The sequence below is a fragment of the Branchiostoma floridae genome, chromosome 2 (genome assembly GCF_000003815.2).
Source record: "Branchiostoma floridae strain S238N-H82 chromosome 2, Bfl_VNyyK, whole genome shotgun sequence".
NCBI classification, from domain to species: Eukaryota; Metazoa; Chordata; class Leptocardii; order Amphioxiformes; family Branchiostomatidae; genus Branchiostoma; species Branchiostoma floridae.
In genome coordinates, this window is record NC_049980.1 from 9,503,167 (window position 1) to 9,528,597 (window position 25,431).

The 25,431-nt window shown below is 44.5% G+C and overlaps 1 protein-coding gene across 1 annotated transcript in view; it reads left to right on the top strand.

Annotated features, from left to right (window-relative positions):
* The first annotated feature begins 340 nt into the window (after positions 1-340).
* The window catches only part of LOC118409788, a 65,017-nt gene continuing 39,926 nt past the window's right edge, over positions 341-25,431 (top strand). The window contains exons 1-11 of the mRNA XM_035811101.1: positions 341-608; positions 10,203-10,555; positions 18,914-19,007; positions 19,935-20,312; positions 21,150-21,272; positions 21,445-21,855; positions 22,054-22,164; positions 22,486-22,881; positions 23,134-23,247; positions 23,617-23,739; positions 23,886-24,008. Of these exons, the coding sequence (XP_035666994.1) occupies positions 18,935-19,007; positions 19,935-20,312; positions 21,150-21,272; positions 21,445-21,855; positions 22,054-22,164; positions 22,486-22,881; positions 23,134-23,247; positions 23,617-23,739; positions 23,886-24,008 (1,852 nt within the window). The 5' untranslated portion in view covers positions 341-608; positions 10,203-10,555; positions 18,914-18,934. The remainder of the gene's footprint in view (positions 609-10,202; positions 10,556-18,913; positions 19,008-19,934; positions 20,313-21,149; positions 21,273-21,444; positions 21,856-22,053; positions 22,165-22,485; positions 22,882-23,133; positions 23,248-23,616; positions 23,740-23,885; positions 24,009-25,431) is intronic.

Sequence of the window (25,431 nt, forward strand, 5' to 3'; positions counted from 1 at the left end):
AGAGGTCCTGGGTTCGAAACCCTTGATTAAGCCCCAATGTTGTGTCCTCACTTCACACAGGTGGAAATGAGTACCAGTATCTAGCTCCGGTTAGGGCTGTCCCTTGGATAGGAAGAAGGTCCTATGTTTCAGGAAAGTCACACTTCGAGCATGTTAAAGAACCCATCAAACTTATCAAAAAGAGTAGGGGTCCTTCCCAGTGGTCACCGCGAAAACCGCGAACATTAATCCACCGCGAACATGTCTGCATTTACAGTTTATCGTATGGGCTACATGTATAACAGAAAGGACCGCTAGATGTCACTAATGTGTAGTGGTACAATGTAACGTTATACTACACCTGGTGTCAAACCAGTTTCGCAAGATTTTACTCAAGGCCGTTTGTCGCCATGTTCCGTTAAGAATATCAATGTTTCTGCCATCCTATGTAATGTGTACTATGGATAGCTTATCACCTTCGACCATAAGAGAGTTACAATGTACATGTGTTCTGTGCGACAATCTATGTTTGGATTATGGGTGACTAGACTTGTGGACAACCTTTCCGTTGGAATAGCGGCCTGGTCATTTGAACAGCGTTCCGGGCTTCAAGAGAACCGAGAACAATGGTAATGTGAGATCGATAGTTCTATAGCACTATTAGCTATATAGAATACATTCTACAAATGTACGTGTTGGAGATTCAAACAGGGATTGACTAATATAATACATGTCTGTATATTACTGCGAAGTTTGAACTTTTGTCACAAGCTAAGAGTTATCTGTGGTGAAAGCGTCAAGTCAACAGGGAGGGGGGGGGGTATATTGTAGCTGTTTCACTAGGTTTTTGAACGGAACACCTTACGTCATATTTACGCTTGGTACATTCTACAGTTCCTGTCTGGCCAGAGAGACTAATATTGTTACACACGGCCATTTTGGAAAACGTCACTTCGACCAGATGTGCGTGGGCGGCTTTTTCGTATCCGGGGCGCGATTTTTTAAAAACGTTTGTCACTTATATAACGCTAGTTAACCTTTATCGGTAGGATAACCTTTATCCGTTCTTTCTAAGAACAATGTATTTAGGGATATCAAGTCGACAGATGATGGTTTCAAAGTGCAATATTTTGAAAATAGTACAATTGGAAAGTACCGTACATCGACGTGATATCCCTGGATACACAACGAATATAGGTTACCCCGCGGATAAAGGTGAACTAGCGTTATACATCCTCCTGAGTAAGACTTTAATGATCTTTAATATGGTCTGTGTTCACCATGTTGATGAGATATTAAAGGATAAGCAACATCAACTGATCTGGCTAAAAGGCTAATTCATGTTCAGCAACATTTGATTTAACCGATCTAGTTCAAAGGCTATTTACGAACTACTACTATCTTAGTGTCGCATGTACTTGAACAAGTGATATAACCTAAATCGAAAGTTTCATTTCTATGAACAAAATGTGCCATTTTAACTTTCGGCCGCTTTGCCAACAAATTTGTGTGTGAAGCAGCAAGTTTCCAGGTGGTTGAACAAACTGTGAAAACAGTAGTCGACAGGCTTTTTAACCTTTTCATGCATGAATGGATCGTAGCAGAATTTGACTGTCTGCCAGAGATGAGATCATCGCGTTGTGGACCTGTTGAACTGCAACTTGTGCCGTGTGCAAAATGTGTGTTTTGTGGCGGTCATTGACATCTGCTTCATAAGTGAGAGTCACAGTGGATTCATGTTTGCTTCTTCTTTGTACTTATTATATAAATGCTGGAAAAACGCACGAAAATACTGAGACTGATGAGCTAGATCCTACATCTGCTTATAAAGGAGTTACATGTTCTACAAATGCACCCTACATGCTATAGGGTGGTTTTGGACATTATATGCAATATTTTGCTACTTGCATATCTTACAAAGATATAGATAGTATGGTTTCCACAGCGCATTGACAAGCTGTTGTCGGTGCAGATGAAGATTTTTGCCGACGGGCTAATTAAACTCCTAGCCTGATTAAATCTCGCTTATAGCAGCCCGCCCAACATCCGCCGGGCCCCCTAGAATCCGCGGGGAGTGGCCAGTCACAGCCCTGGACAGCGTAGTTTGCGTTACACTGACTAATTAAACTCCTAACTCGTAGATATCTTACCGGGTTTGGAAGATTACCCCGGCGGCAGAGAGCCTCGTCTATCCCGACGGCAGCTTGGCAAATCCACGGCAAACTGGATATCGGGTTAGCTATATTGATAGCGACGTCAGCGGTGTCAGGGGGACTTGATATAGAGCAGATTGATATCGTTGTCTTCAGGCTGAGCTAGATCTAGAGTGACTGTACATGTTGTGGAAGGATACTGAACCCTTGGAGCGTGTAGGTTGCGTGTCATGACCAACCATGCCGACTCTTCCTTGGCCCGTCATCTTGTACACTCTTTGCCTCATTAGGGACTGTAAGGGCAACCTCGCTAGCTCTCCGAATCCAGCAGAGGTTCGGCTCCGGTTGGTTTTTGAGGTGTTTTTAGTCGTTTTTGTCGGGCTTTCTATTTTGTCTCTTTATGTCAGCCAGCCAGTATATGAAGAAAACGGAACAAAATAGAAAGCCCGACAAAACGCCTAAAACACTTCAAAAACTAGCCGCAGTAGCTCTGCTTGAAAAGTACAACCTCCACGAAGGTTGCTCGTACAGCCCTGTGCCAAGTTTTTGTCAGCTCCGCATTGCTAGCGCACTATGAATGCATACACATGCTGAAGACTTTTTCATGTGTAAAGAGAGAGTAACAGATTCACGTGAAGTTCAGTTACTATGGCGATCGCGAAATTCTGTGGATATAGCTATCACAACACAGGACGCATATGACTCTTTTGATATTTTGATATATGAGGTGATCATATCCGATAGAATATTCAGTTGAAAAGCCTTCCATGTGTCACTCACATAGCAAACATATAGCTTGATGTCAACCAAAATAAATGGTAGTTTAGAAGAAATTATATTGTAAGATCATATTTTCTGATTAGAGCATTCAAATCAAATAAACTATCGGTTTGGTCATCAGTATTTATCCAGCGGAAGGCGACAGTGGTCGTTGAAAATTTGATCCGTGTATACTTTTGTGTTGGAAGAAAGTTTAGCATTGCAGTACTAACGTTATGATTACTACCAACTTCAATGAAAACGATCGGTTGTTCTTAAGTTATTTCTGAAACCAGCCTGTTATGTACATGTAGGGATAGCTCTGTCTAATTCGTCTGCTGTCATTGTGGACTCTAGAATACAGTTCCCATCCCTGTCAGAGTAAGAGCCCTAGGTGATGGCTAGCGGTTATAGTGGTATAACAAACAGTGTAGACTGGAGCTCTGTAGAACTGTTCACTGGTAACTGCCAGCCATTGTCCTACACTACCAGGCAGGAAAGGCGGGCTAGTGTACCGTTACTTTATATTCTTCGTTGTTATGGTTAGGTTCATGGGATACTTGTTTGTTTTAATTCCATCTTATAACTAAAAGTGTCTTGAAGAGTGCTAGTAACTTCATATACTTGGTAAACTGTCTTACTTAGCCAGACCTCAACCTATGTGAACACCACGACTGTCAGTAGCAGGTGAGGTCTGATAATTTATCTCAGCCAAGTTTATTGCGTGCTTTTTAGACCTTTGATCTCCGTAACAATAGAGGACAAAAGATCCCATAATGTCCAGTCACTCAAGTGATCATGTAAGTGATTCTATCATAGCCCAAATCACTAAGATACAAATAGTTCTTTTGATATATGGAGTGATCATCTCGGATAGAAGATTCAATTTGAAAAGACCTTTATGTGTATTTGACATAGAATATATACGGAGAGTGATCAATAAGTTAGACCAACATTAAGTGGAATATGAAAAGAAATGAGTTTGTAAGATAACAGTTTGCAAAAGTTGCAGCTTTTATTGCTTTAACTCTGTACTGTACTAGTTTGGAAAATTTGTAGAATCATATCTCAATCGATTTCGTTGTTTACAGGTAATGTGCAGATACCTTTATCTAAAATCACTAATGTTGAAAGGAACTGTGTCTTCGTAGTGCTCTTTTTTGCCAGGGCAATAACGGGAAACTTATGAATGTTGTTAAAGTTTTTGCCAATTTTATTCACATGCTTAGTTGGTTATCATAATGATTATCATTTTGAATGTCAATAACCTTTCTCTCACAACAATAGTGTCATTATCACACTCCCTCCTCCTACCCACATCCCGAGGCCCTGACGCTAACCTATTGACCCCCTGATGCAGCTCTGTCCCGCCCACCTGGCGTCTGAACGTACAGATACGTGACCAGCCGTATCTTGTTTATGTGGCCCTGTGGCTGATATCGACCACATGTCTGGTTGCCGTCACCGACATTATTGGTGGTTTGGGGGAAAATGGGCCGTCAATTATAATTAGAATAAAACCCTCGGCACATTTAGTTCCCATGGCCCCGAGGTAGTCACTTTAAATGAAACCGTTGTTAAGAAGACCTTCTGTTGTTCGTTCAAATTATTTTGGGTCTTCATTACCCGACGTAAAGAATCGTTTTTGTACACTTTGATCGCTGATATTGAAAGTGGTGCTTGACTCGTCTGTACAATGTGTTGAAATCTTCTCGAACCAAATGCCAAGACAGCGTACGATGTCCCATGGTGTTTCTATTATTTAAAATGCTATTTATGAGTAATTATAATGTGACAAACCCAGGGTGATGTGATATGGTACCTGTTTTAGACGGCCAATGCGGTGGTACTCGCTTATCGATAGTGAACCCTTCTCCAAATTTTAGTTGATAGCACAGCAGTACGTGTGTTAAGAAATGTGATCCCTTTAAAAGAGACGTTTTCAAAGTTAATTTCTTATCTTTGCTATCGACACCGCTTGTTAACGTGTAATTGTTTTCGAACAAGTTATGTTGTTCTCTCATGCACTGAACCGAGAAATTTAAACATTCTCACACATGAACAGATCGACAGAAAAACTTGTCTGCAAAACATGAAGTCGTCGGTTTGAATAAACAGTCACCTTTACACTTCAACCGCTTTGTTGGTTTGCACGACTTTTGTCTTCGCCGACATAGAAAACATTCTCGGGCGCACATTCACGCCAACACGATACTGTAAATGTATCTAAGTTCGCGGGGATTTAATTTCGCGGTAGCGGGAAAAGGGGCTTTTCGTGGTGGATTTAAGTTCGCGGTAATACCATAGACTGCAGTCTAATACCATAATAGAAAAATGTTCGCGGTGGTTTTAAGTTCGCGGTGAAGTGGTCACCGTGAAAACCGCGAACATTAATCCACCGCGAACATTTCTGTATTTACAGTACCCCCGTCATATTACGCGAAAATTGATCGGACGACGAGTCTGCGAGCTCTAAATTACGAGGAGGCATGACCCTAATGCTGACGAAGAAATGGCAGAGATCCCCCCCTTCCGGTCAGGGTCATGCCTCCTCGTAATTTAGAGCTTGCAGACTCGTCGTCCGATCGATTTTCGCCTAATGTGAGGGGGGTATAAGGGCGCGATCACATACGTCGTGCGATCGTCGCACGACAACTAACTTTTCAGCTAACATTTTGGCATTTTTTGGGACAGCCATGCATGTGTCTTGCAAAGTTCAGCTGTCTTGGCACACAAAGAGCGGCTTTCTATCATTGTCGGTGGTTGATTTTGCCATAGCCTGCTTGAAAATATATATGATATCAAAATCGTACAACGATCACACGGCGTATGCGACAACACCCTAACGTGTGCCGTGCGATGATAATGTCTTATTAATCAGTACTTTTACTTTTTTCAATTATACATTGGATATAATTTAGATTCTAAAGTCGCGGATTGAGTGGCTGATGACGATGATGATGATGATGATAAAAGAGCAGTGGGAGGATAGGGTTCGGCCGAATATCTTGCCCTAGATACAGTGGATAACAACCCAACCCCTAAGTCTTAAAAGGCCTTGGGACTACTTTTACCTTAGAAAACGATGTTAGACAACCCGATGAAACTTATTTGGTTCTACAGAATAGTTTTCTTGGTCTTAACAATCTGGTAGCCTCTACAACCCCACGAGACACCCTCCCCATCTACTTAGTCCAGCCTCACATTGTTCCATTATTGTTGTGATAAACCTCGATCACTGCGATCAATGTGGGTACATTTGTATATAACGCTATGTGTATTTGCGTGTTTGTGTAGAATTGTGTAGAATTTGTATAGCATTATGATACACAATTAGTAGCCACCTGTGTCTGTCGTCATCACCGCTATATTTGTTGTTTTTCTTATAGAAAATGCGGATACTACATTTGAGACAAGTAAGACATGCAAGTTTTTAAGACTTTTAGACATGCTTGGTTAATGTCGTCAATGTTTCTTCAGAACTTGTGTGATAAATAGAACGATTAAAAAGCGATTAAACTAATTATCTACACCTTAGCAGTAAAATATGCACCCACGCAACGACCTTTATTTTTTGTTACCTCCGACCTCGCTCAACTCCCACGCTGAATCCCAACGGCCACCTGCGATCGCGCCACGTGCACATTCCTGCATACTACATGTAGTACTAAATTGGCAGTCTCCAGCATCCACCTTTATTTCAGCAGCCTAGTCTCCTCTCCGCTATATTTGCTATATCGTCCCCATAGAAAACGCAGGGACTACATTTGAGACGCGTAAGAAGTGCAAGTTTTAAAGACTTATTTATGATAGATGCAGAAGAGTCTGATAGATGGAGAAGATCTGGAGTAGTTCAAGGGAGGGGTTCCTCAGAGAGAGTGATAATGACTTATTATACATGCTTGGTTGATGGCATCAATGTTTCTTCAAGGACATATGAATGATGAATCTCTTAAGTGCTCGTTGCTTGCCAGGACATGAAGTTATTTAACCCAATTAATCAACTTTTTACCAAGTTTATTCACATCTTTGTTGCTTATCATAGTGATGATTGTGAAGCTATGTCATTAACTGCCTTCCTTACAACAATAGTGGGATTATTCAATTATCACCCTCCCACCTTCTAGCCACATCCAGAGGCTCTAACGCTAACCTTTGACCTCCCCGATGCATCTCTGTCCCGCCCACCTGGCGTCTGACATTACAGATGCAATCGTATCTTGTTTCTGACGTTGTGGCCTTGTGGCTCAAATCAGACATGTCTGGTTGCCATCATCTTCTCATATCAACAACATTATTTTCGGCGTGGAAAAAGGACTGGGCCTTAAGAGCGAGGTTCCGCGATCATAGTTGGTCGTCTAAGATCCATACGGTCCCGAGAAACGTTTTAGCAGGAACGGGTGATGGGAAGGAGAAGAAGAAATCTTTTCTTAAGTTCTTTTTTGCTCCCCGTTTCCACAGGGCTCCACGGATTAGTGGACGTTTTGTGCACTTTACTCACTGACATTGAAGGTGGTAATTGACTCTTTTATATAACGTGTCAAAATCTTTCAAAACTATGACATCCCATTGCGTTTCTATTATCTAAAATCCTAGTTAATAGTAACGTGCCAACTATAGGGTGATGTGATCCACCATACTTGTTTTGAACGGCCAACGTGGTGGGCTCTCTTGACCCACTGCCCATAATTCAGTTGATAGCACTACACGTGTAAAGGAATGTCTAAGAAAAGGGTTTCAAAGTCTAACATTATATACTTTTATTAACTTTGCCATCAACTCCTTGTGTTAACGTGTAAAAATATTGAGCACGTTATGTTGTCATCTCGTGCAGTGAATTGAACACGTTTTCACACATGAACAGATTGACAAAGAAGTTGTCTGCAAAATATGAATCAATTCGATGGAGGGGTGTACCATGTTATCACAATGTATCTGTGGAGGGCAAATTAATACGAGTTTTCTTCATCTTATACCATCGAATTAATGCGATAGAAGGGGTACTATCACATTTTTTCGCTATTAGAAATTATCGTTTAGTCTACCTTTCATTAGTAAATTGATGTGATAGAGGGTTGCTGTCATATTTTAGTCACTATAGAGTATAGACAATAATTTTCCTCTAACTAGTGAATTATAGTGATAGAGGGGTGCTATCACATTGTTTTACTTATAGACAAAAGTTTCCCTCCTACTAGTATATCAATGTGATAGAGGCGTGCTATCACATTTTCTGACTATTGGAAATATTTCTTACGTCATAATTAGTGAATTAATGTGATAGAGGGGTGCTATCACATTTTTTCACTGATAAACACAATCCTTTCCCTCTTACCAGTGAAATCAAGGAGGACATAGGTGCCATCCCTTAATACACACCGCAGATGGCTGACTGTCACTATGAAAGAAGCGTATGGAGTGGTCATGTTACCTTTTAAAATACAACAACTGGTACAATTTGAGCAGTAATTTTGTTGTATTGAATTGTCAACAGACTCCAGTAGTCCACGAGAATGTGTATTTTTTGTAACTTTTGTACAACTAAATGAATTGTGTGATAAACACTGGCAAATCATTGATACAAATATCAACATCAACACGGTGCCCAAACTGCAGTGTTTCTTTTTTCGAATATAGTATTGATTAATGATGTTATACATTTTGTGCATCAGAAATCCCAAAATGCACCCAAAAGCACCCATTTATCACATCAGCTCACTAGTAAGGGGTAAAATATTGTGTGTCTGTTAGTGAAAATGTGATAGCACCCCTCTATCACATTATTTCACTAGTAATAGAAAAAGCATTGAATCTATTAGTGAAAATGTGATAGCACCCTTCTATCACATTCATTCACTGGGTGATAGCACCCTTCTATCACATTCATTCACTGGGTGATAGCACCCTTCTATCACATTCATCCACTAGTAAGAGTGATACCCAAATTGTGTATCTATCAGTGAAAATGTTATACCACCCCTCTATCACATTATTTCACTAGAACAGGAAGATTGTGTCTATTAGTGAAAAATGTGATAGCACCCCTCTATCACATTCTTTCACTAGTAAGAGAAAACGGATTGTGTCTATTAGAAAAAAATGTAGCCTAATCAAATGCATTGGGGAGAGGAGATTGCATATTGACAGTTTCATGTGACAATGTTCATAACCTCATGATAACATCTAAGGTAGCCCAGTATCCATCTTTATCGTAGCTGTCTACTAGTAGTTTCTATTTTCTCCAAGCAGAGGTTGGGTCGCGGAGATATAGTAGTGGTCGGGATTTTTACCGGCTCTTTCGCCCATCTTTTGATATAACCGGATCTGATGCAGCCCTTAACGTAATTCACTTGTGTTTTTCTCGTTTTACTAAAGTTTTTTACAACATGCTCAGCTTAGCGTATTAATCTGTTGAATTGACAATATACGTATGTATAGATGCCATATAGATGTAATTGCTGTATAAGATATTTAAATCATGTGTAGAAAGTTAACATTACGTTATGATACGTTCAATCTGGCGGGAAGGAATGACGTTGGGCATTGTTGACAGTGAAGAGATCGCAGCGGGTGTTGGCGCGGCCCGCTGAACATCGTTCCCAATGTGTCGGACACGCGTTCATCCTCGGCAGTAAAACTATTTGCCTAACGATTCTTTATGCTCCACAGGGCAGGGTTCTAACACGGATTTTGAAAGGATAGCCCCACCGTGGTGCGTTTTGTGGTAGAGGTGAGGGGAGCGAGCCGGTAAAAATCCCGACCACTACGATATCTCCGATACCCAACCTCTGCTTGGAGAATATAGTTTCTAGTCCTCTCCGCTATATTTGCCATCGTCCCCACAGAAAATGCGGAGACTAAATTTGAGACGCGTAAGAAGTGCAAGGTTTAAAGACTTATAAGACATGCTTAATTGATGGTACCAATGTTTCTTCACGGACTTATGTGATAAACAGAACGATTAAAAAGCGATAAAACTAATTATCTACGCCTTCCCAGTAGAACAAGCACCCACGCATCGACCTTTATTTTTCATTACCTCAGACCTCGCTCAACTCCCACGCTCAACCCAAACGCGCACGTACGCCACATTCCTGCATACTAGATTCGTAGTCTCTATCAGAATCCTCTAGAGGCAAGACAGTGTGGAAATCAACAAATAACGCGAATGATTTTCTTGAAGTAAGTGGGCCGGCGAGAAATGTTCTAGTGGTCGGTGAGACCTTGTACGGTCCGCTGACTCCTCTTGTTAAGTATTCCCCCTTTCTTGATCAAGTTCTTCTTCTTCTGACCATCTCAAAATTCTGATAGAGACTACTAAACTCCGACCACGCACCTGCTCGAGAAAACCATGATGTCATCCAGACCTGTCATTTTAAGATGGGATGATGTATAGTTTATCGGGGGCGTACACCGGGGATTGAGGCTAGAAAAGGCGGCAAATCTGCGGTTTGCGGCAGACCACGACGGGGAGATCAACCTGGAGACGTCCCTACCCCGACATCTTCACCAACCGTCACCAGACGACAGTGCGCACGACGTGGGTCGGAAGGACCGGAGAACCTCGACGGGACCAGACCCGACGCTTGTCCGAGCACCCATCGCACCCTTCACCTGCACGTCCGTACGGGATACCGATCAATACAGTCCAACACCGCACAACCGTGAGTAAAGTAAACTGTGACAATATATATTTGCTTACTGCATATACGACAGTTTTTCTTGGTCGTCTTCATTATGTTGTTTTAATTGAACATCAAGTTTTGGTTCTTTCGCACTCAAGTAGCGTTTCTTCGATACCATTCTCTTTCATATTAAACTTTTTGTCGGCTAGGTTTTGCGTCCAGACAACGTATAAAATGGAAAATGTATTTTAGCGCAGATTTATGTACGTCCAATACCCGCCCATTTACAAGCGCAAGTTGAGGTCTTTGCTGGGTAGCCGAACATGACGCAATAAATGATAGAGACGCTTGCTTTTCCTCGTGTATGCAAGGTGTCAAACTAGTCCTGCCAAATAAGCTATCTCAAGGGAAGACGATCGCGATGTTATTCCTAACAAATCTTAGAAGACCGTACACGTCGAAGGGCGCATTTCGCGGTCCGTTGTGCTGTCGACACACGATGATTTATTTCGGCTGGCGCTCGCTGTCCTGCCGACCCACAAGGGGGACACATTCCGACGATTTTCCCGGCTGGCGCTCGCTGTCCTGCCGACACACAAGGGGCAAACCTCGACGATTTTTCACGGCTGGCACTCGCTGTCCTGCCGACACACAGGGGGCAAACCTCGACGATTTTTCACGGCTGGCGCTCGCTGTCCTGCCGACACACAGGGGGCAAACCTCGACGATTTTTCACGGCTGGCGCTCGCTGTCCTGCCGACACACAGGGGGCAAACCTCGACGATTTTTCACGGCTGGCGCTCGCTGTCCTGCCGACACACAGGGGGCAAACCTCGACGATTTTTCACGGCTGGCACTCGCTGTCCTGCCGACACACAGGGGGCAAACCTCGACGATTTTTCACGGCTGGCGCTCGCTGTCCTGCCGACACACAGGGGGCAAACCTCGACGATTTTTCACGGCTGGCACTCGCTGTCCTGCCGACACACAGGGGGCAAACCTCGACGATTTTTCACGGCTGGCGCTCGCTGTCCTGCCGACACACAGGGGGCAAACCTCGACGATTTTTCACGGCTGGCGCTCGCTGTCCTGCCGACACACAGGGGGCAAACCTCGACGATTTTTCACGGCTGGCGCTCGCTGTCCTGCCGACACACAGGGGGCAAACCTCGACGATTTTTCACGGCTGGCGCTCGCTGTCCTGCCGACACACAGGGGGCAAACCTCGACGATTTTTTACGGCTGGCGCTCGTAGTCCTGCCGACACACAGGGGGCGAACCTCAAGGAATTTTCACGGCTGACGTTCGCAGTCCTGCCGGCACACAGGAGGCGCACTTCAACGATTTTTCCTCGGCTGACGCTTGCTCCCCTGCGGACGAACATAGGGCACACCTCGACGATTTTTCCCTGGCTGACGCTCGCAGTCCTGCCAACACACAAGGGACACACCTAAACGATTTTTCCCCGGCTGACGCTCGCAGTCCTGCCGACATACAGGAGGCGCACTTCAACGATTTTTCACGGCTGACGCTTGCTCCCCTGCGGACGAACATAGGGCACGCCTCGACGATTTTTCCCCGGCTGACGCTCGCAGTCCTGCCGACATACAGGAGGTGCACTTCGACGACTTTCCCCGGCTGGAGCTCGCTGTCCTGCCCGTACACAGGGGGTACACCTTGACAATTTTTCCCCGGCTGTCGCTTGCTCCCCTGCCGACGAACATGAGGCACACCTCGACAATTTTTCCCGGCTGACGCTCGCTGTCTGCCGACATACATGGGGCACACCTCGACGATTTTCCCCGGCTGACGCTCGCTGTCCTGTCTACACACAGGGGCACACCTCGACAGTTTGTCCAGGCTGGCGTTCGCTGTCTGCCGACAAACATGGGGCATAGCTCGACGATTTTTCCCGGCTGACGCTCGCATTCTGGCCGACACACGAGTGGCACACCTCGACGATTTTGTCCCGGGTGACGCTCGCTGTCCTGCCAACGAACAAATGCACACATCGACGATTTTCTCGGCTGTAGCTTGCTCCCCTGACGACGAACGATGGGCACACCTCGTCGATTTTTGCCGGCTGACGCTCGCTGTCCTACCTACACACAAGGGGCACACCTCGACAATTTTCTCCGGCTGACACTCCCTGCCCTGCCGGCACATAGGGGACTAGTCTCGGTATTTTTCTTCGGTTGACGCTCGCTATCTTTCCGACACACAGGGGAGACAACTCGGCGATTTTTCTCAGCGTACATACTCTCATTACGCTACCGACACAGGGGGAGGCACGGCGACGATTTTTCTCGGCTTCTAGTTCTTTCGCACTCAAGTAGCGTTTCTTCGACACCATTCTGTTTCATATTAAACTTTTTGTCGGCTAGGTTTTGCGTCCAGTCAACGTATAACGTGGAAAATGTACTTAAACACAGGTTTATGTATATCCAATAGTCGCTGATTTACAAGCACATGTTGTGGTATGTGTTGTGCACAATAAAACATAGGGACGGCTTTTTTATTTGTCGTTTATGTATGGTCTCAAACGTCGGCGATCGGCGATTTTTCCCCGGCTGACGATCGCTGTCCTGTGGGCACACAGGGGCACACCGCGACGATTTTTTCCCGGATGACGCTCGCTGTCCTGCCAACGAGCAAAGGAACAAAGGCACACCTCGACGATTTTCCCGGCTGTTGCTTGCACCTCGTCGATTTTTGCCGGCTGACGCTCGCTGTTCTGCCGGTACACAAGGGGCACACCTCGACGATTTTCCCCGGCTGACACTCCCTGCCATGCCGGCATATTAGGGAATAGTCTCGGTTGATTAGCAATAAACCATAGAGACGCCTGTTTTTTGTCGTCTATGTGTATGGTCTCAAACGTCGACAATTTTTTTCGGCTGACGCTTGCAGTTCTGCCGACACACAAGGGGCACACCTCGGCGTTATTTCCCCGGCTGATGCTTGCTGTCCTGCTGCCGACACACAGGGCGCACACCTCGACGATTTTTCGCCGGCTGACGATCGCTGTCCTGCCGGCACACAGAAGGCACACCTCGACGATTGTGCGCTGACGCTGTCCTGTCGACACACAGGGGACGTCTCTCTGTGATTTTTTCCGGGCTGATGCTCGCTGTCCTCCCGACACACAGGAGGCACACCTTGACGATTTTCCCCGATGACGCTCGCTGTCCTGCCGACGCACAAGGGGCACACCTCGACAGTTTTCTTCAGTTGACGCGTACGCTCCTTAGCCTTCCGACAAAGCAAAACAACGTTAGATGCCGCGGTACCTAGCCAACTTACGCGTATCACTCTACCGACACATAGGGTAGTCACCGAGGCGATCTTCGGACCGGCTAACTCTCCTTACCCTGCCGGAACACAGGGGAGGCAACCTCGACGATTTTCCCCGACTGACGCTCGTTGTCCTGTCTTCACTCACACGATTTCCCGGTGGACGCTCAGCAGTTTTCCCCAGACTGCCGCTTTGATGGCGAGCATATCATAATCTGTTATGCTGCCGAAACACAGGACATACATGGACTACTTTTTCTACTGACCTCGCTCGACTTGCGCATGCAATATGAACCCTACGTACAAATAAAATCTGTATATCTATACATTTGCTATAATATCCACACCCGGCGCTTGGCTGCATGTGATTTTTTTCTGTCCATATAATTCTATTAAAAGAGGAAGTAGCCTGTTCCCTGTCTACACTATGATGTATGTACCATGGCGATTTACATGGCTGGCGTTTGCCCGTCCGCACATTGCGCTATTTTTCTACGTACTGACGCATACAAGACGTACTCAGGTGCCTTGGCGCTCGTGCCTTGGAGCACATTAAAAATTTTCTGACGCTCGCTGTCCTGCCGACACACGGGGGGGGGGGGGCACCTCGACGGTTCTCTCCAGGCTGACGCTTGCGGTCATGCCGACACACAGGGGGCGACTGGCGATAATTTGCTTCGGTTGACGTTCGCTGTCTTCCCGGCATACGGTCATATGCCCTACCGAAACATAGGGGAGACACACTTAAGATTTTCCCAGGCTTGCACGCTCATTACGATACCGACACAGCGAAACACATGGGAGGCACATTTAAGATTTTCCCCGGCTTGCCGACACATAGGGAAGATTTTTATGGCTACTCTCATCACCTTACCGAAGCGACACGCAGGACAGGCACCTCGTCTAAATGTAGCTAAATGCAGTGATTCTTGTTTGTTACCCTTAGTACATCAAGTGGCTGAAGCAGGTGAAACGTCCTTGTCCCCTCCATTGTTGTCAGAGAGGGCATCAAAGTCGTTATGACGTCCTCAGAGGTTGCTATACGAGGGCGCTTCAAAAAGTAATGTCACTAGTTTTATAACAGGTTCATTTTTTCATCGAATGAGTTCAAATTTGGCACAAAGGTAAAGCCATATCTCTTTTTGAGATTGAGATATCTCACTTTGTTGTTCACGTTTTTATGAGTGACCGAGTTGAGGTCAAGATGACCACACCCTTGTTATCCCGTCGAAATAAATTAGAGATTCAATTAATATGCAATTGATAATATCCCTGACTCACTTGTAGCTATTGTATGAAACTGAAACTGCACATGTATCAAGTTCCATGTCTTAATAAGGCACATAACAATTTTCACCTTTGAAATCCAATCATGTTTCTTTTTTTCGTTCCTTGGGTGAAGTGAGGTATGACCCCGGTCATCAGTGTCGTTGATCAGGGGTGGGCTGATTAAAGTTTATGTAGTGGACTTTTTCATACACTAAAAGAAACCAAAATTTGCAAACCTATTGGTCTTGGAACAGCCAATAACTGTGCCAAGTTTCGTATCTTTTGGTTGATGGAAAATTAGTCTACAATACCTTTAATAAATAAATCACGCATTTGGCTATTAATCAAACTGCGTGTAATGTAGTGACTCGCTCCTTTCTAGCAGCTGTAGAATATGAACCATTGGGAGTTCAGAAATGAAAATTAGCATGTGACCTATAGAGACATTTGTTATTATACAGGTGCAATTTCGGCTTCCTACAGTAGTTATAAAAGGGTCAGATCTAGAAGAACTGATCTTCTGACAAGCTTCCAGGGGTGTGGTTATCTTGAAATCAACTCAGTTGCTTATAAAGATCTGAACAACAAATTGAGATATCCTAATCTAAAAAGGATATATACCTTTACCTCTGTACCAAATTTCAACTCATTCGATGAAAAAATGAGCCTGTTATCAAACTAGTGTCATTACTTTTTGAAGCACCCTCGTATTTCCACATGAGTCTGTTTAATTCATTTGCTTCTTCTGTAGAATTTTTAGAAACCGATTGAAGCAAATGCAGATCGATTTTCTTGATGTGCTGATAGCGATGCCTTAACCCATTGCAGAGTATTCACGCTGTAGGTATGGAACTATGTATGTACACGTGTACGTGTACCCACAGCAAAAACATATTTCAACTCGTGTCAGAAGTGGAGGACGTGTGTTGTCTAGAACATGCCCAGGAGTGAAAGTTTATTGACCCCTAATGTCTGGAGTTATGAGTGAGGGAAAGCAAGGTTTTCTTTCCAAAGACGTTGGAACTTTGAAATTGTATGAAAAGCAGCTGTGATGATTTTCTGCCTTATAATTTTAGGTATATCCTAGGGATCCAATCTATGTCATGCCGAGATGATTGCAGTTCGCAAGGCGCGTAGGTACATGTGTCTATCTATTCTCGGACCGTACGCGTGTGCCTTGGGGCTGTTGATTTAGATGATAACGAGGCAGATCCTTCTGCACTGATGCACAGTGTTAACCTTTTCAACCGCCAATTTTCAACCGCCAAACTGAACTGATTATAGCCTTAAGCAATTCAGATTGCTCGGGTAATTGCGTCCAAGGGGACATAATGACAAGACAATACCACGTGGGTGCATCACGCCATGTTGGACCCCTTTTCACTAGCCGGCGAGCGCGCTGCGCTCTCACTACGACTAAAACGGATATGTCAATTTCATGCTGGGCATATCAACAAAATGAAAAAGTGTAACTAAAACACACACAAAGAGTAAAAAGATTAGTTTTTCTCACACAATTCGTTGACCAATCTGTCAAATTTGAGGTTGCAGAGAGAGCGCGGCGAGAGCGCCGTCAAGTGAAAATGAGGTATTAGTTGTTGTGCTTTCCTAAACTGAACACGGCAGCATTAAAATTAGAAATCTTTTAACAGGAGCCTAATGTTGTATAATGAGAGGAGTAGCGATGGTACACTTGAGACATTTCTGAATTGCAATTGGTTAAACGAGTAGAACACTGAATAGATGTGATTTTGATATATTTGTGATTATCCGGGCTTTCAGTTTTAACGTTTCTTTCAAACAAGTTTCTTTGCAGCGTATGTAGTAATGGTTTATTGAGTACTGAGTACATATAATTCACATTGTCACGTCAGTAGCAGCACATATACATAGTTATGCGTTGAATTGCGGTGCGGACATTACATACTAGTAGTTGAGAGTCATCAGCCAGAGCAACATCAAGAATAAAAGATATATACATCTAAAAATTGACTATAAAAGTTGACTTTCAATTTACAAATAAAGTATCTAATGTAAAATGTGGCAAAACGCACAAATATCGTTCAAGTAAAAGATAAATTGTAAGACTATGTGTTGACCAAACGTGCCATATACGGGACAGCACTGTTTCTATATCGTTCTGTTCTACAGTGAACCAAGTCCAATTGTTTGAGGAACGAGTCTGTCTGCCACTAATACTCTGTCTGTCCGGTGGCAGGAGATGACGGTACTGGCTGGAGGTTAGAAGAGACTTGTCAAACTTTAGTGTCAGGTTCTCACGCCTCTGGTGAAGTGAGGGTAGGCCGAGCTGTGAGCAGGCTTCAGCATAGCTGGTGTAGTTAGCTCCCAGGATTATCCACACTGCTCTGCGTTGGATTCTCTTGAGTTTGTTGGACAGAGATGTTGTCAGTCCGGGATGCCACACCGGTGCTGCATACTCGATGTTCGGACGCACGTAGGTGGTGTACACGATGACAAGGTTTTCAATTCCGATGTGGAAGTGTTTGAGTTTTCTGAGGAAGAACAAACGCTGGCTGGATTTAGAGTACATGTAGTCCACGTGGGCATTCCACTTCAGGTTATACTGCATCAAGACACCAAGAATCTTCATGGTTTGAACATGTTGGCGTTCATTGTTGTTGATTTTGAGAGGGGGTAGTATGGATACTGATTTGCTAAACTTCTCATGTAGAACTTTACATTTTCCAGGATGTAGAACCATGATGTTTTCACAAGACCACTTCTCCAGGTCAGAAAGGTCATTTTGTAGGGACGAAGGTGTTACAGTGGGATTTATGATCTCTAGCAGGTTTAAATCGTCCACAAATTTCCATCTGTTGGCAACAGATGGAAATTTGTGGACTTGGCTGACGTCTGACAAGCCGCACTGTTGATGTAAGTCACGAAAATCAGAGGCACAAGAAGAGTTCCCTGTGGTAGGCCGCACGTTATGGTAGCACTGTCGGAGAGGGTTCCATGATAACGGACGACTTGGCGTCTCCCCGTAAGGAAGTCAATGATCCACGACGTAAGAGACGGACGCAGACCCATCTCCATCAATCGGGTTACAGCGATGGCGTGGCTTACCCGATCAAAAGCTTTACTATAGTCAGTAGATGCCAATGAGCATAGGGTTCTCGGTTTGTCTGACGCCTTGTACAGATCGTTGGTTAAGTCCAGCAGGCAGTGCGTTGTCGATCTCACTTTCAGGCATCCAAACTGATGGGGGTCGATCTGGGGTAGTATGTCAGAGTCCACTGTGTGATGAATCCTTCTGCGATTTTGGCCAACAGGGAAGGCAGTGATATTGGGCGGAGTTGATCGAAGGCGGTTTTGTTTTGGGCACCGGCACGATCGCACTTTTCCACTCGTCTGGTCCACTTTCCCCTGTTGAAGAGACGAGTTGATGACGTCAGAAAGTGGTCCGCTCCGTTCATATGCAAATTCCCTGAGTACTTTTCCCGGGATACCGTCCGGTCCAGCAGCTTTCCTGGTTTTTACTTTCTGAAGTCTAGTGTAAACATCCCAGGGCTGTACTGAAGGAGCCGGGAGTGACGGCAGGTACGATGGTAACAGTGATAAGTCGATCGGAGGCAAGGACTGAATCACAGCGGCTAGTGATTTGTTGATTGTATTAGCAAAACCTTTGAGATCACTGTTGTTTACACCGTCAATGTGAATTACAGTATGCATACTGTTTTCATTAGTTACACACAAAAACAATAATCTTCCTCGTCGGAAGATTGCTGAAGATTGCTATTGGTTATACGGGTAGAACCAAATGTGACAAGTGTGTTAGGTAATCATTCCCACTCCGTATGACTTGTCTTCCAGGTGAGCTAGCCTGGATACATCATGGACCGGCGAGTGTCGGTATCTGTGGGTCTGCTAGTCCTCGTCGCTATGGGCACTGGCGTGACTGGTCAAGGTAAGATTTTTCCATACAAGGGTCTATACCTCTGTCACATTGATCTTCGGGTGTACTTCGCGATCGCTGGAAGGTCGGCCGATTTTAAGATCGACAGACCGTCCCTGTCACATTGAGCGAGGCTCGGGCGATCGCCTTAGATCACATATATGATACCGAGCCTCCCATGATATGGCGCCACCTCTTGCACACGGACAAGATAGGACAAAAGGTTCCTCACAAAAAGTCAATAGTTTAATCAATGTTGATGCCCTAGTTGTGGGAATCTTTTTAACCATTTAATGCGGCGCGCGGCAGAACATATAGAAACGATCACAGGAAAGGAAATGTGTGATGAATCCAGCCCGCTTGCTACCACAGGAGCCACAATGTCAGAATTACTCGATGGCTCAAAGAAAGTCTACATTTGCAAACAAAAGGGAGTCGGGCGAAATTGGTCCGACCAACGGATGTACGTCTTCCGATTAGCGACCGATGATCAATAAGTCGGTATCTACTCGCCTGACACCTCAAAGCTCTACGTCAAAAAACATCACCGGCGACTAGTCGCTGATGTTAGAAATGAGTTTTGTACACAGCGAGCATCGGGCGACTCTTATAAATCGCGGACGATCACTAAAAATTGCTCGCTGATCGCTAAAACACCAGACGTAGTACTGCCGAAAATTCAGAGCTCGCAGAGTCGTCGTCCATCGTTTTTGGTGCAATGTGACAGGGGTAGTACGACGGCAAGCGGTTAACGGAGTCGACTGCACGTTCTGTTATAACAACAAAGACTTTGTTTATACATCGACAAAACATTATCCTGTGATTGCATGCATTACTTCCACTGAGTTCCATTTCACAACACAAAGTTCGGGCGATGCGTTATATAAATTTAGAAAAAAATGCAACTTTCAAAATAAGTGTGTCCCACTATTTCAACAGATTGCCCCTCTGATTACACTCGACACGGTGCTTGGTGTTTTAAGGAGTACGTGGAAGGGAAGTTCTACAACGATGCCAGACAGGTTTGTGCAGGCGACGGAGGGCTTTTGGCCATGCCGAAGGACAGCGACGTGGACAACTTCTTGATGAATACTCTGACGAATAGAATGAATCACTGGATCGGTCTGAACGACCAGAATACCGAGGGTGAGTGGAGGTGGGAAGACGGAACTCCACATGACAGAAATGCTGACTACGGCCGCTGGCGGGACGGAGAACCGAACGGTGGAAGGGGAGAAAACTGTGTACACGATTCTACTGGATGGAATGACCTTAACCGTAATCATGATATGCCGTTCATCTGCCAACTGCTGACCGGTATGTAGCGTAATATACAACATTATTATATCGAATTGGTTTGTCTTGTTTGAAGACTTGTTAGGAGCGGTCACACGATGAAGTTTGCGGGGAATATTAGAAGTTATATCTTACTATTACTATCGAAACAAAGAAAAACCTTTTTGATATTTTCGGCTGCAATCAGAAAATGTAAATGCGGAACTCATACGCATTCACTCGTGTGAACGCTCCCGAAAGTGACCACTGGTGCACTAGTTTATCCCGGTCACATATCTTTTACGATGCACCTAGCCTACAACAAGTGGGCAGCTCACTTGGTCGCGACTGTTTGCGCGATACATTTGCCAACAGTCGCAGTTTGGTAGCTTGAAATGGCAATTTTTATTTTGAATTTAGAAAAAAATCGCATATGTGCGCTAAGTAGACACCAACAAGCGCGATTACTGCAAATCTTTGATAATGAATTTTAGTCGTTGCACATTGTTTTTATTCACTGTTCACTCTGCGATTTTAAATACAGTTCTCCCGTATATGTGTGTATGCGTTGGGGCCGAAACAGAGGATGTGACTTTCCGGACGCGGCCATTTTATTTTAGACGGTCACGGAATTTACCCATTTGTAGCAAGACAGTGCGACCGCAAGGGAAACCGTAAAAGATGCCGCAATGATTTGTCGCCAACAGGCGTGGAATACCTCCCTGTCGACTAGGATAACCATAATGTTCATAACGATAAAGAATAGCATCCGATCTTATAAACCTTAAACCTACCTAGAGACTTACCGGGAAGCCTTGGCTGCACATTCTAAACAAATAAAGCGACTTGAAGACGAAATTTACTTGAATGTTTCTACAGGTGTGAACGAATGTGCAGATGGCACGGACAACTGCCACGAACAAGCTACCTGTACTGACACTATTGGATGGTTTAACTGCACCTGTAACGTCGATTACTACGGCGACGGAGTCACTTGTACTGGTAAGAACAAATTTGAAAAAATTTGGATGTGCATCAGCAAAACATTATACTGTTAGAGTGCATTTCTGCTCTTGGGTCCCATTTCACAATTTACACAAATTAGCTGACGCGTTAGATAGAAAGAAATATCATCTTTAATTGCAAAGTTAAAGAATTATTCAAATTTCAACAGAATGCCCCGCTGGTTACACTCTACATGGCAATTCGTGCTTTAAGGCGTACGGTGAAAGGAAATCTTACGACGATGCCAGACAGGTGTGTGCAGACGACGGAGGGCTTTTGGCCATGCCGAAGGACAGTGACGTAGACAACTTCTTGGTGAACACTCTGAGGAATCCAAATGCACATTACTGGATCGGTCTGAACGACCAGAACAGCGAGCGCATGTGGATGTGGGAAGACGGAACTCCACACAACACAACTGGTGACTACAACCGCTGGCATCCAGGTGAACCCAACCACGTCAACCATGATGAAGACTGCGCACATTACCACTACGGTGAAGCTGCTGTATGGACCGACATGTCGTGCTCTCGTTCAGAATTGTTCATCTGCCAAGTGGACCGCGATGTGGGGAATCCAGGTATGGCTGATGACATTCAAGAACTAGTTTTCTTCAGCCACCTCTGAAAATTCTTTCCGACTTGCGGTCCTGTTTTTATTCCATAGCTGCTTTTCGTTAATGAGTGGCTTGAAACAGTCAATATAATGTGCACACTCCACAACATAGGTACTTTTCGCCAGTCACTCTATTTTACCATGTTGTATTATGTTGCCACAGATCACTGCGACCCCAACCCTTGCCAGAACGGAGGAACGTGCACCGAGATTGGTGTTATGTCCTACAGGTGTGAATGCCCGGACGGGTGGTCAGGACACAACTGTGAAATTCGTGAGTAGCTCTCTTTTTATTCCATTCTTCTCTCAATTACTGGTGTTCTTCGTGACGTATAGCCTGACGAAAGCTATGACTATGCAGGAACGATGTTCTTGCAGCGAAAAATTGTGTAACACAGACTACATGACGAAATGGTCATTTCATGATAAGAGTTCCGTCCTCTTTTGCTCTCTTTCGCAGTTTAAGAGCGTGCTCTTATAAACAACCTACTATAATTTCTATTACATAACCATCATGTCAGTTGAAGAAACCAGAGTCCTGTAAGTTGTTGAGGCGTAACATTGTCTTATTTAAGGCTTATCACAATTTCAACAGATTGTCCTCCAGATTACACTCCATACGCTGGTTCGTGCTTTAAGGTGTTCTGGGAAAAGAAACCTTACGACGAGGCCAGACAGTGGTGTGCAGACGACGGCGGGCTTCTGGCTCTGCCGAAGTACAGAGACGTAGACGACTTCTTGGTGAATACTATGCGGAAGACAAATGCACATTACTGGATCGGCCTGAACGATCAGAATACCGAGGGTGTGTGGATGTGGGAAGACGGAACTCCACACAACACAACTGGAGACTACAACCGCTGGCTTCCAGGTGAACCTAACAACGTGAACACGGGTGATGACTGCGCACACTACCATTACGGTGAAGCTGCTGAATGGACCGACTTGTCGTGCTCTCGTTCGGAATCGTTCATCTGCCAACTACTACCGGGTATGTCACGTAATATGTAATATTTTCAAAGGTTTCTATTGAGATCGAATTCATTGATGTCTCGATTATGTCTTATTGGTTACGTTGTTTTCAATCGATTCTGTGTTTGCAGTCCCAAACCACTGCGACCCCGACCCTTGCCAGAATAGTGGTGTGTGCATCAATAGCTAGAAATATATCAGTACTAGTACAAGTAGATATCGCTGACACAAGCCAACTCAAGTTTCCCCATATTGTTTCTGCACTGTGTAGCCACAGACCCCTGCGACCCCGACCCTTGCCAGAACGGTGGAGTGTGCACCAGTAGTGGAGATTCCTACACCTGTGAGTGTGTGGATGGGTGGGGAGGACCCGACTGTCAAACTGGTAAGTCACTTTCCATCAGTTGTGGCTGTTACAAAGTAATGTTATTTGAATCACCTGTAATTTCCACACTCTCCTTTGCATTGCCCTCTTCAAACGTCCTCTTGCAATGTATACCTGTGAGAAATCGTGTTACTTTTACTATAAATGTGTAACCTCTATCAACAGTTATCCGCCAGGTATCTAGTTCAGCACCGTTTAGATATACAGGAGTGCATTGCATTGGGGGACATTTGCATTGGAAATCTCTTCAGATCCATTTATTCAGGGTGACGAATATTTATTTGCCCTGCTGGAATCCTGTAAGTATACAATATACATTATCATTGATAATTGGCATATCATTGTATGTATTTCGATCTGTCCCTGTAGATGACGACGAATGTGCAGCTAACACGGACAACTGTCACGAACAAGCAACCTGTACTAACACTGATGGCGGATTTGACTGTAACTGTAACGGAGGTTTTACCGGCAACGGCGTCACCTGTACTGGTAAGAACATATAAGTTGGTTTGTCATCAGTAAGACGTTATACTGCTTAAGTGCAGGCATGGTTTCCTTTAAATTCCATCTTACAACAGAACGTCTCATATGTTTATTTAGCGCTGGTGATTTGTAGTTACGATTTGTATCCTCAGATGTCGACGAATGTGCAGCTGACACGGACAACTGTCACGAACAAGCAACCTGTACTAACACTGATGGCGGATTTGAATGTAACTGTGACGGAGGTTATACCGGCAACGGGGTTACCTGTACTGGTAAGAACATTTGGCTGTATATCACATTCTAAATCAAACATTACATTGTTAGAACGCATTACTTCCAGTGAGTTATGTATCACAACACAGAGTCTCATATATCCAATTATATAATGTAACGTTGGCAATTTGTATTGTTTGCATCCGTTAAGTTCCATTTCACATAAAGTATAATATCTTTATTCAGCGCTGGTAATTTGTAGTTACGGTTTGTATCCACAGATGTCGACGAATGTGCAGCTGACACGGACAACTGTCACGAACAAGCAACCTGCACTAACACTGATGGCGGATTTGAATGTAACTGTGACGGAGGTTATACCGGCAATGGAGTCACCTGCACGGGTATAGAATATCCCTTTACTTTGTCCTTTATCACATGTAAAAAGTTACTTACTTTTGTTTGCCTAATGTACACATAGCAAAAACATGCTACACACCGAGAGCCACCAATTGCAAATAGATTGTGGCTGATGGATCAAAATGAGGTTTGAAACTGTTATGTTCCCTGCGTTTCTTTCACATGGGTCGCTAATATGTTCATACTGAGTGGCTAGAAAGGCATCCTCTTTGTTGTCTTTACAGGTTTGTCTGACTTTATCTTCACCGATATCGGGATGGACTACATAATCCTGTCCTGGACAGTACCTGCTGACCTGAATGTCACACGATACCGACTCCGTTACCGTCATGCTGGGGCTTCGTACCAGGACCTGTCTCCCCCACCAGCACCGGGCGACACCACGGCTACCGTACCCCGACTGTGGGCAGACACAGAGTACACCTTCACCCTGACTGCGTTTGGAGGTAACGACGAGGAAATCGGAGAGATCAGTGGGACAGAGACAACAGGTTAGTCTGTACAATGGCATGGATTCAGAGATGTTTTGGTCTTTCAACGCCATTGACTGAAGCAAGAAATAGATTGACTGTGCACATGTGTATCCTATGAACTTTATATGCTTATTCAGGTGCATGGATTTTGTTTCAGCTGAAGTTATTGTGAACGTGGAGTGCCATCAGGACTACATGACGGTGACCTTCCCTAGAGCAGCGCTACCGGCGGTAGATGTGGACAACATGCACCTGTTGGACGACAGCTGCCGTGCGACGGTTACCCAGACGGAGGTGACTCTTCGGGCTGGTCTTCAAGATTGTGGGACGATTCAGGATGTAAGTAGACGTCTGGAAAACAGAAAATTGTCACAGACAAAACAATAGGTGAGGCGAGCGAGATTGCTATAAAAGTGCCAAAGTGATCCATTTGAGTGTTTCAACAGTTACACGTCAAAACACCTAGAAATTTGATTGAATGTTTCATGACAAAGGCTTTCTGTTTATCTGAAGCTTGTTCACCTTTATCTCCGGGGTAACCTATATCCGTTGTTTTTCAAGGCAGGGATTTGGAGATATCAAGATCGAC